The 12,467-nt window shown below is 40.9% G+C and overlaps 1 protein-coding gene and 1 non-coding gene across 3 annotated transcripts in view; one reads left to right on the top strand and one right to left on the bottom strand.

Annotated features, from left to right (window-relative positions):
• Window positions 1–5,500: 5,500 nt before the first annotated feature.
• The window catches only part of ATIC (5-aminoimidazole-4-carboxamide ribonucleotide formyltransferase/IMP cyclohydrolase), a 32,592-nt gene continuing 25,625 nt past the window's right edge, over window positions 5,501–12,467 (top strand). The window contains exons 1-4 of one of the 2 annotated variants that reach the window (XM_006157459.3): window positions 5,501–5,624; window positions 6,094–6,220; window positions 8,785–8,861; window positions 9,405–9,471. In XM_006157459.3, the coding sequence (XP_006157521.1) occupies window positions 5,606–5,624; window positions 6,094–6,220; window positions 8,785–8,861; window positions 9,405–9,471 (290 nt within the window). In that variant the 5' untranslated portion in view covers window positions 5,501–5,605. Of the gene's footprint in view, window positions 5,625–5,719; window positions 5,825–6,093; window positions 6,221–8,784; window positions 8,862–9,404; window positions 9,472–12,467 lie in introns of those variants that run through there. The other variant, XM_006157458.3, reaches the window with a different exon arrangement.
• Window positions 8,094–8,197, bottom strand: LOC114009489 (U6 spliceosomal RNA). The gene has a single exon (XR_003550897.1). It is a non-coding gene; the product is annotated as a U6 spliceosomal RNA (small nuclear RNA).

Below are 12,467 nucleotides of genomic sequence, written 5' to 3'. Positions count from 1 at the left end.
GAAAGAGAGAGAGAGAGGGAAAAAATAAAGAGGGAAAGAAAACCACACCAGCCATAGGTGTGTGAGTGCCCAATATCTTGGTGGAAAGTAAAAATGGAGAAAATGGTATCTCCACTGGGGAGTGCTTTCTCTTTCTTTCTCTCTCATAAGTGCACACACCCTCAATAAAAAAAAATGAAAATGAAATTTAAAAAACTTATGCAGAAAAAATTTTGAAATATAAAATTTTACTCCCCCAGGTATTCAGTCATGGTGTATACTTTTAAAATCTATGTATACATTCAATTGTTTTATTTTATCTGTACTTACTTATTTATTTTTGTTACCAGAGGATACCTGTGCTCCATAGAGAGATGGAAAGAGAGACAGAGAGGCGCATGTGCACCCAGAAGCTGGAGAAGTGGGTTGAGGAAAAGGGATTGTGGTATAGCCATCCCTCCGGGGGGATATGTCTCACTTTCTGTCTCTCTGTCTCGCTCTGTCTCTCCAGTGAGTGCATGTTCCATATAGTAAAAAATCTCTCTTATAGAAGTAGTTACCTCACAACTTTTGGTGCATCTCATCGATTAGCTGAGCATACTTCGCGGATGTAATGGTTTCCCAGGATTCAGAAAGCTGTAGTGGATCAAACTGCACCAAACAGTGACTGTGGCCTTTTTCGGGTGCAAGTTTGGCTTTGGAAAGTGCTTTGGAGCCTCTTCCTATTCCACCACTGAGCTGGGCATTGCCAGTTATTGTATAAAATCCACTCTTAGTCGCATATCACAATCCAATTAAGACTTGGTTTCTTGTTGCATAAAATAAGAGGATACAATTCAAAAAAACCACGTTTTTTTTTATTCTTGGTCAGCACATGAAGCACCTTCTTTTTTTTTTTTTGGAGAGGTTTTTGCTATAGGGTGTGTGCGCTCACCAGACAGAGAGAGAGAGACAGAGAGACAGAAAGTGAGAAATCACCCCCCGGGGGGATGGCCACACCGCAATCCCTTCTCCTCCATTCTCCTCTCGGGGTCTTGGGCACGCATGCACACGCGCCAGGCGTGAGTTTAAGCCACTGGGTCCGGGACTCGAACTGTGGTCGACTACGTGGGAGTCCAACGACATAGCCATTACACTAACTGCTGGTCCCCATGAGGTACCTTCTTATCGAGCTATTTCACCTTGCCAATTTTCTTCAAATGCGGAATGACCATAGAATGGTTCATGTTGAGTTCTTAGCAACTTCTCGTGTAATTGTGAGGATAAGCCTTGGTGACTGCTCTCAGATGGTCATTGTTGGGATCAGCAGGCTGCAGAATGGTTATGTCGCTGGACTTTTATGTAGCCCACCATGGTTCAAGTTCCGCACCCTGCAGCTTAAAACTCGTGTCAGGCCTGTGTTCACATGTGCCCCAAATCTCAAGAGGAGATTGGAGGAGAAGGGATTGCAGCGTGATCATCCTCCCTGGGTGGTGATTTCTGTCTCTCTGTCTCTTCTTGTGTCTCTGGTGAGTGCATGTGCCCTATAGCAAAAATATCTCTATCAAAAAAAAAAAAAGGTGGTCGTCAACCATGCTTCTCATTTTCCAGTCTCTTGTCTCCTTTACAAAACTTCTTGAACCATCACTGCACTATACATTCATTAACACTTCCTGGGCCAATGCATTGTTGACGTTGCGAGTTGTTGCCACTGTTTTACGACCCATTTTGAATTCCAGTACAAACATTGCTTAAATTTGCATTGTCTAACATAATTTCCATAGTCTAAAATATATATAAAATAAACAGCATGTAATAAATAATTAACAAAAAAATAAAGTGAGAAATGCTCATTAAAATTATGTGTAATAGGGGCTGGCAGGTGGCATAGTGGTTAGGGGCACTGGATTCCCACATGGCTGACCACAGTTTGAGTCCTGGACTTAGCGACTTGCTTTCTCTATTTCTCTCTCTCTCTAACTCTGTCATTCTCTGGTAAAATTAAAATAAATAAATAAATAAATATAAAAATAAAGTTAAAATTAAAAAATTATGTGTAACATATCCACATTCATACAAGAATGCATCCAATGTCATGTGACAATTTTCAGCAATATAAAACCGTAATTACTTTTGTACCAAAACAAGGTCCTCAAAAATATGTTTTGAATAGATTTATGAATAGATGAATAAAGAGCAGTCTCAATGAACACTCATTGAATAAACTCTTGCCCCAATATCATTCTGAATTACTCTATCAACCATTGTACTGATTATTAGAAGTCTAAATGGTTAAAATCCCCATGTACTCTTGAAGGCATTAAATGCTTGCTTGGACAAATTTACTTTCTTTGGCCTTCTTTTTCCTGCTCAGGTTATTTGCTAGACCTAATTAAGCAAGCTTATCATCTCCCAGGCTTCGGCTACTACTTCAGTGTCATTAACTTTCCAAATGTATTTATCTTTAGCCTCACTTCCAGTTCTGATTTGCATTCATATTTCCAATGACTTACCGTATAATTTTGACTGTGTTCATCAGTTATCTGTACTTCAAAATCAACATTTAAAAACTCAAACATATTTACCAAACCTCTTACACTGACCTTATATAAAAATAGATAGAACCAAACTGTTGTTGTGTATATGCTGCTAACTCTAGCATTTTATTATTTTTTTTAGGTTTTTTCCATAGGAGGCACTCGCTGGAGAGAGAGAGAGAGAAGTCAAGTGAGAAATCATCCCCTGGGGGCATGGCCACACTGCAATCCTTTCTCCTGCAGTCTCCTCTCGAGATTTTGGGAATGCACACACATATACCCAGTGTGATTTTCTTTTTTGTTTGTTTGTTTGTTTTTTGAGAGGTTTTTGCTATAGGGTGCGTGCGTGTGCTAGACAGACAGAGAGAGACAGAGAGATAAAAAGCGAGAAATCACCTCTCGGATGGCCACGCCACAATCCCTTCTCCTCCATTCTCCTCTCAGGATCCTGGGCATACACGAACACGCGCCCGGCGTGAGTTTAAGCCACCAGATCCGGGACTTGAACTGCTGTCGACTACGTGGGAGTCCAGCGACATAGCCATTACGCTAACTGCCGGTCCCCTCAGTGTGATTTTCAAGACGTCAAGCCCAGTACTTGAACGGCAGTTGGCCATGTGGGAATCTAGCACCTTAATCAACATACCACCTGCTGGCCCCACCGCTTAGCAACTTTAAGTCTGAAGCTCAGACAGGTAATCAATTAGTCAACTACCTCAAGAGAATGGGCCAAGGAGATTACACTTCTTAATAGTCACTTTACAGTTTGACTTTCAATGAATTCCTTAATTTGGGGCCTGCCGGTAGTGTGGTGGTTAAGGAGCTGGATCCCACATGGCTGACTGCGTAGTTCCAGTCCTGGACCTAGTGGCTTGAAAACCATGCTAAGCACGTGTGCTTGTGTGCCCAGAATGTCGAACGGAGGGAGAAATAGTGGAGAAAGGATTGTCATGTGACCATTATTCCCTTTCCCCCTCTGTCTCCTCTCAGGCAAATATGTGTCCTCTGGCTAATTAAAAATAATAATAATAATAATAAAAAAACTTTAACTTACTTCTTAAAATATGTTGAGGACTACAGAACAAATATGTCCACATTATAGGTAAGGTGACTATCCCCAAAAATGGAGTGACTTGGCCAGGATCACAAAGCTAGTAAGAAATTCAGGGGAAAAGATGGTAGCACAGCAGTAGCAACACTCTGAAAAGCATCCCCTCATGGGAAGGTTCCTGGTTCAAGTCCGGAGACTCCCTGCTTATGCCAGGCACAAGCGCACCAATAATCTGAGATAGCTGAAGGCTGGGGGTAGATCTTGGCATCAGGAGCCTGTTGGGAAGGCTATGTCATTTTTTCTCTCTATCTCTGTTTCTCTCACTAATGGAATAAATAAACTTAAAATGACTCATTTATTCTTCTTGCCCTTGAACATGTGAAGTACTTATCAAACTCATCAGAATTAAGCATTTTTACATACGAAGGAGTTGTAGGGTCAGCCCTATAGTGTAGGGTTTAAGCACTGTGTGAGGAAGCTAGATTCCACATGGTTGAACTCGGTTCAAATCTTAGCCTAGCACCTTGAAAAAACATGATGGATATGTGTGTGTGTGTGTGTGTGTGTGTGTGTGTGTGTGTACGCGCTCAGGACGCTGATGGAAGGAGGAATGGAGGAAAGGGGTTGTGGAGTGACCAGGCCCCATGGGGGGAAGGGGGCTGAGGGATGTCGAGGGACCTTTCTCTCTGTCTGGCATGTATATGTACACTCTGCTATTAAATAATATAAATTGGTAGAAAGTGAAATTACCATTAGTTTATTTTTAAAAATAAAAATTGTATCTTACATAAACTTATTTATAATATTTACTTTTAAAAGAAAAGGTGTTTCGTGTGTGTCTGGGTCTGTAACTAAATAGCCTCTATAAAATCGGTGTAATGTCCTGGTTTGTCTTTCTGTAACTCTTTTCCAGTTGTACCTGTGTTTCTACACTTCCATTCCATTCCAAACTCCCTGAGGACAGTGACTAGGTGATATTTCTCTCTGTCTCCTGAAATGGTATTTCTGCCATTCAGGCAGAAAGGGCTCAATACATTATTGAATTGAACAAATATTTGTAATTCATACGAAGGGTGATGTCTAGTGTGTAAGCACCGGTTATTTATTTCCTCTTATCAAGAAATCTCAGCATCGTTTTCTCCTTTCCCTGCTTGGAAGTCTAATGGTGACCAGTGAGGGAAATTTCCTTTACTACTGGCCTTGAATCTATCTTTTTACCAAGTTGGCAAACACACTCTGAAGATACGGTGATCATCTTAATGTTTTTCTCTTAGAAAGGTGAGAAAAAAATCAGAACAAGGAGGTATATTCCTAAGTGAAAAAATTAAAACTCTTGATTCTAATCAATAAATATTCCAACCTCATCCAGGCTTGAGGCAAAACCGTTTTTTACAGATTTGCAAGAAGACACCATCTTTAAGCTGATTTCAGGTAATTTTATAATGTGAGATTTCATGACTGCCAGTTTTCGCTTCATTTTGACTCTGATCTGGGGACTATAGGGTTTGTCACTGAACTTCAAACCTTGGTTTTATTTTTCGAACCTGTTAAAACGGGAGGATGGTAGGTTAATTGCCAAGATTCCTTCTAACTGTGCAGGTTTATTTAACTCGTTTTTTAACTCGTTTTTAGTATGGGTGTTTTGGGCACGTTTATCTACACTGCAGCCTCTGAAACAGGCTGCCACAGGCAACAGGCGTTCCCTCCACAGGCCGTGGGGTGACTCCTCTTTTGGGGGACAGGTGCAGATCATTGATTCCCACGCCCGGACTTTGGGATCAGGGGCGGGAATCCCTTCAAGCTCAAGTCGGTGCCCAGGCCGCACCAGCGGGAGCGCCACCCACTTTCCCTTTCGGCCCGGAGGTTGCGATTTCGCTTCTGAAATTGAGCAGGGAGGAGTGCGGAGGGTGGGGCTGACGGGTCACGTGACAGGTCAGGTGACTGCCCGGCCCACCCAGCTTCCTGAATCCAACTCGCTGGGCCTCATTGCCTCCTCCCGCACGTGGCGTTGCCGCTAGTACCTCCTGCTCGCCCAGACGCCGACCCTGTGTCTGCAGCAATGGGGCCCAGCCAGCTCGGTGAGACCCTCAGAGCGGCGCCATCGGCGTTGGGGCTGACGGGTCACGTGACAGGTCAGGTGACTGCCCGGCCCACCCAGCTTCCTGAATCCAACTCGCTGGGCCTCATTGCCTCCTCCCGCACGTGGCGTTGCCGCTAGTACCTCCTGCTCGCCCAGACGCCGACCCTGTGTCTGCAGCAATGGGGCCCAGCCAGCTCGGTGAGACCCTCAGAGCGGCGCCATCGGCGTGCTTGCTCCGCGGCCTCGGTGTCACCTCCGCCACGGCGGCGGCCTGCGCTGCGCTGCGGGACTGCAAACCGGCGCGCCCGCCCGCCCCGTCCTCCGTGTGCAGCTTGCTGGGGACTGGCAGGGGAGGCCAGGTGCAGGCCGCGAATGGCGACACTCCGCCCCCAGGGTCCCCCACCCCCAAGTTCTTGGAGAACAGCACGGAAGTTAACGGGTAGTGAGAAAGCTGTCTTGTGTTTCAGCCCTGTTTAGTGTCTCTGACAAAACCGGCCTTGTGGAATTCGCCAGAAGCCTAGCGTCTCTTGGCTTGAACCTGGTCGCTTCTGGGGGGACTGCAAAAGCTCTCAGGGATGCTGATCTGGCAGTCAGGTAAGGCCCGACTTTGTAAGTCAAGTCCTGTTGGAAGGGGTGTGATCCCGTTAACCCCAAAGTAACGTATTCCAGACTTCTCGGAGTGAAACACCTTTATTACCTTCCATAACGCAGGGAGGGAGGTACACTGCTTACCCGTTTTGTGGGAGAAGGAGATGAGGCTCAGAGTTGATTAAGGAAAGCCAGGATTGCAACCCAGGTAGTTCTGATGTCAGAGCCCTAGTTCTTAGCCACTTCTTTATCAGATTAATTTAGAGGTTATGTGTTTTGCAAGAAAAATTCAAGTTATGATTCACATGATCTGTTTTGACTTGCTGATTAGCAAACCTTTACATGTTGAAGATTCAACTTCCTCTCATCCCTTAGAATCTCTGGTGAGGGGACCAGCAGTTGGACGAATGGCTATGTTGCAGGACTCCACCGTGGTTCGAGTCCTGGACCCGGTGGCTTAGAGCGCGTGTGCGTGGGTGCCCAAGATCCCGAGAGGAGAATGGAGGAGAAAGGATTGCAGCATGGCCATCCCCCCCCCGGGGGGTGATTTCTCACTTTCTGTCTCTCTGTCTCTCTCTGTTTTTCTGGCGAGCGTGCACTGTATAGCAAAAACCTCTCAAAAAATAAAACAGAACAAAATCTTTGGTGACCTAGTGAAGGTACAGAACATTCGCTCAGTCATGAGGTATTCATTACCTGACCAAGATGGAAGAAGAGGTGTAGTAATGAAAATTAGGATGCCAAGGTGGCTCAAGGAGGCAGCAACTGAAAGGATGACTATGAAAAAGACCCCGGGCAGCTATACTCAACTGCAGAGAGAGTTCAGAGGAAGGACCTGCCCACCTCTGAAATATAACAGATTTAAGAAAAGAGATGAAAGACGTTTCTGCCTTCTTGACCTCTAGATCCATGCACAGGTAGATTACTACTGTTTCTTGTAATTCTGTCCTATGGTGAGGCAGTACACAGCTTCCCTAAACTTGACACGAGTTCAGATGGCAAGCGCGTGTTACTTTATTAAGTAAGTGCTTTATGTTTTCCAGTGTCTTCATATTTCATCTTGGAGTGGTACTCCCATGGACCCTGTGGAGATGGGGGAAGGCAGGCAGGTCGGCTTGTTCTGAACAGTCATAGATGAACCTAAAGTCCTGCTCTATGTTCTTTCCATTGGGCCAGGTTGTTGCCTCCTAGTTAGAACCTTGTTTAAATTAAACAAATCCTCTTTTATGGCCTACCCCCTCCCCGAGCTGGTTTTCATTTTGGAATCTTTTCAAATATAATCTAAGATAGGAAAATGCCATGATATAATGGTCTCTCGAGTCATGTACCTGTCACCCAGTTTAGACACTTGTCAGATAGTTGGTCAGTCTTGCTCCTAACTTACTTCCATTATGGTGATGTGGGTTTTTTTTTTTTTTACATTTTTTTAAATTTCATTTTCTCTTTTTCATTCAATCGCTTTATTTACCTTACAAACTGAGTATTTCAACATGTGAACATTTCTCCCTAGTCCAGTTGATAAAACTATAAAAGTATCTTCAATAGATAATGCCACATTTCTTTGTACCATTAAAGCTTTGCCTCTCTATATTTCTTCTAAATGTCCTTCCTCAGACTCCACTCTTTCACACACACTATATCTGGTATTTATATCCATATACCGTGTCCCTATATCCTTTAGTCAATCAGTTTCAGTCCTAGAGTGTGGACACTTGGATATATTAAGTGGGAACATAAAATTTCTCTCCTTCATAGCCTGACTTGCTTCACTCAGCAGTAAATCTTCCATATTCTTCCACTTTCTGTCAAAAGCCAGGGTTTTTTTTTTTTTTTTTTTACGGCTGAATAATATTCCATAGAGTATAAGTGCCACAGTTTTACAACTATGGAACACTTCATGAGTTTGCATGTTGTCCTTGCACAGGGGCCATGCTAATCTCTGTATCATTCCAAATTTAATATATGTGCTGCCGAAGCGAGCACTGGTGACATGTTTTCTAAAACGTGGGCATGTAAAAGTGTTCCTTTCCTATTCAAGGGTGAGCGTGTTCACCATGAGCAGTTTGTTTGGAGCCCAGCACAGTACAGATCCTTGAATGGAGTATAAACAAATTGTTGGTGGTAGGGGGGTGTTTTTTTGTATGTAAAACTCATCAAGTCCTTGCGATGACTTTTTGGTATAGGTTGTATTATTACTATTTGATAGATTAGGAAACCAAGGCACAAAGAAGTTAAGTAACTTGTTTAAGATCACACAGACTAGGAAGAGATTGAGAGTTTAGCTCATGAAATTAACCGTTGACTTGCTTTAATTCTCCCTGATTCTCCCTGAACACACATCAGTTAGGAAATATAATGAACAACATTTTTTAGGAAAGTAAATGGAATTTTATATATGTAATTAAGTAGACTGAAAGACACTTAAACTGGAATTATTTATTTTGTTCACTTGAGGCTCTGAAGAATCACTTGAAATGAACATAGTAGACTTGATGATTGAAGATGCTCTGACTAGTGTAAAATGACAGTTTAGCAGAAATAGTATTAATAGTTTGCTTATTTATTTTCAGAGATGTGTCTGAGTTGACAGGATTTCCTGAAATGTTGGGGGGCCGTGTGAAAACCTTGCATCCTGCAGTCCATGCTGGTAAGTAGTTGGTATCTTCAGTTTAAAATGATCAAAAATATTTCATTTGGTAACATAGTAGCATAAAGGGGGGCAAAAAGTCAGGTTATTAGTGTGCTATGTTCCCCTGGAGGTATGAAAATATTTAGATTTTGTAGTATAAAAAGTCATTTAAAATAATTCAAACTTAGAATAGAACATCACAGCGTAACTGATTTTCAAAGTAGTTTTTTTTTTTTCAAAGTACATTTATTCACTCATTGGAGACAGCAGAATGCATATAAAACAAAACGGCTAGAAACAGGTCTATTTCTGACTTGCCAGTTGCCGTACAGTTTGGTGAATAAAAGTGGAAAGACCAAGGATCACCAGACAAGCCATTGCCTTATGGAATATACACTGTAGTGGAATTGGTGATAGTTGTATAAAACTTCCTAACCACTACGCCATTTGCTGGTCCTATATTTGGTATTCTTTAATTAAGACTATTAGAGGATTTTATTTGGTTGATGGCACTTGATTTGTTTTGTAAACCTAATACTTTGTTTAACTTTGTTAAATTAGGAATTCTGGCTCGTAATATCCCAGAAGATAGTGCTGACATGACCAGACTTGATTTCAGTCTTATAAGGTAAAACTTTGAAATTGAGCTTTTAACACAGTAAGGACCAAAGACAGTATGCCAAACTCTGTGTATCCCCTGCCTGTTTTTTTTTACTGACTATATATAATTTACTGAGTACTTTCTATATGGCATTGTGAATTTATAAGCATTTTGGTCTTCCAAATTTATATTACCAAAATGCACACTTAGACTAAAGATAACTTTTGCATTTTCAGTAAGTTTTGATAGGAATTTTCGTATGTACAGCCAACTTAGTTATTTGTGTAAAGATATTGTCTGTTTATGTATATATATGTATATATATATAAACATATTGTCTGTTTATATATATACACACACATATATATACACATATATATGTGTGTGTGTGTGTATATATATCATAGTTTTTTGGAGGTGATTCATATACTCTACAAATTACCAATTTTAAATAGTACATTTTGGTGGTTTTTAGGATATTCACAAGATTGCATACCCATCACATTTATTGTTAGAATATATTAAGTCTTCCAAATCTATATCCATTATTCATTTTCTATTTACCCAAACACCTCCAGCCTTGGCAACCACAGATTTCTATTTCATCTCTTTAAATTTGCCTATACTGTGCATTACACATAAATGGAACCTACAATATGTGGTCCTTTGTGACTGACTTCTTTCGCTTAGCATGTTTTCGAGGCTCATCCATATTCCAGCATACCTGATCTCGTTTTATTGCTGAAAAATCCATCTTATGAATATACTCCTTTTTTATCAGTTCATCAGTTGATAGACATTTAGATTATTTTCCACTGATACTATAAATAAGACAATTATGAATGTCCATGTACAAGTTTCTATGTGGGCATATATTTTAAATTCTTTGGGATATGGACCTAGGAGTAGAATTCCTTCGTCATACACTAACTGATTATTTTGAGGAACTATCAGACTATTTTCCAGGGCACTGCACCATTTTACATTTCCAATAGCAATTACAAGTATTTGGATTTATCCACATCTTTACCAACGTTTGTTATTTTCTGTATTTTTATATTTTATTTTTTTAGCTTTTGCTATAGGGCACATGGGCTTGCCAGAGAGAGACAGAATGAAAGAGAGGGAACATGATAAATCACATGTAAGGGAGTTATAAGGCCACACCATAATTCCTTCTTCATTCTCCTCTCTGAATTTTGGGCATACACACACGTGCACCTGGCATGATTTTCAACCTGCCACACCCAGTACTTGGACCACTCTTGTCAGCCAAGTGGGACCCAGCTGCCTTAACCACCATACCACCTGATGACCCTATTATCTGTCTTTTATATTTTAGCCATCCTTGTAGGTATAAAGTGGCTCTCATTGTAGTGATGTAGAATTCCCTAAGGATGTTAACTGTCTTTTCATGTACTTATCAGTTGTGTACCTTCTTCGGAGAAATGATAGTTCAGATTCTTTGACCATTTTTCAGTTATTTTTATTATTTTAGAATTTAATTTTATTTATTATTATTTTTTAATTTGCTGAGGGGTGCATTCACTCATCGGAGAGACAGAGAGAGAAGAGAAAGCTATGAGGTCTAGGACTAAAATTGATTGGCCATGTGGAAGTACAATCACCCCATCACCTCCTAGGCCCAGTTATTTATCTCTTTTTATTTATTTATTTTTTTAAGAGAGATTTTTGCTATAGGGCACATGTGCTCACAAGAGAGATAGAGAGACAGAGACAGAAAGCGAGAAATCACCCCCCACAGCGGATGGCCACGCCACAATCCCTTCTCCTCTCGGGATCTTGGGCACCCACGTACCCACGTCCAACATGAGTTTCAAGCTGCTGGATCCAGGGTTCAAACTGCATTGACTACGTGGGAGTCTAGTGATGTAACCATTATGTCATCTGCTGGTCCTATTTATCTTTTTATGAATGAATTGTAAGTTTATTTTGCCCCATTCTGTGAGTTACATTTTTCTCTCTTGATCTTGTCCTTTGATTGTCAAAAAAGTTTTTAATTTCCATCACATACATTTTACCTGTTCATTTATTGCTTGTGCTTTTGGTATCACATATGAAAACCATTGCCTAATCTTAGGTGATGATTTTTGCCTTTTTTTAAGAGCTTTACAGTTTTGGGACTAGCAGATGGCGTAATGGCTATGTCACTGGATTCCCATGTAGTCGACCGCGGTTTGAGTACCTTACCCGATGGCTTAAACTCATGCTGGGGGCGTGTGCGTGTATGCCCAGGATCCTGAGGAGAATGGAGAAGGGATTGTGGCATGGCCATCCCCCGTGGAGGGTGATTTCTCACTTTCTGTCCCTGTTTCTCTCTGGCAAGTGACGCGCCCTATAACAAAAACTTCTCCAGAAAAAAAAAGAGTTTTACAGTTTTAATTCTTACCTCGATTTATTTATTTTTAAAATAAGTATTCGTGTGAGATAGAGGTATATCCTTTCTTTTTTTCGTATGTGGCTATTCTGTTGTCCCAGCATTATATGATGAAAAGGCTACATTTTCTCTCATTGGATGGTCTAGGTTTATGGGCCAATACTATAGAGTCACCATAGCTTTGTAGTAAGTTTTGACATTGGGAAGCGAGTCTGCCAACTGTGTTTTCCTTATTCAAGGTTGTTTTAACTATTCATGGTCCCTTGCATTTCTTTTGATTTTTAAGATCAACTTGCCTTTTCTGTGAAAAAGGTAGTTGGGATTTTTATGGGAATTGTATTGAATCTGTAGATCAGTTTGGGGAATATTGCCATCTGATTAATAGTAACTTACAGTTCATGAACACGGAATGCCTTTTCATTTATTCACATTTTTCTTTCAGCAGTGTTTATACATTTTAGTGTACAAATCTTATGCTTTTAAAAATTTATTCGTAACATTTTCTATGTCATTGTAATGGAAATATTTTGTTAATTTTATTTTCTGGTCATTGCTAATATATATGTGTGTGTGTATGTATATATATATATATATTTTTTTTTTTTTTTTTTTGGAGAGGTTTTTG

This window comes from Tupaia chinensis, unplaced genomic scaffold, assembly GCF_000334495.1.
Source record: "Tupaia chinensis unplaced genomic scaffold, TupChi_1.0 Scaffold000542_1, whole genome shotgun sequence".
Taxonomy (NCBI): Eukaryota; Metazoa; Chordata; class Mammalia; order Scandentia; family Tupaiidae; genus Tupaia; species Tupaia belangeri.
The sequence above is the reverse complement of the archived record's forward strand: the minus strand, read 5'-3'. Positions and strand labels throughout refer to the sequence as shown.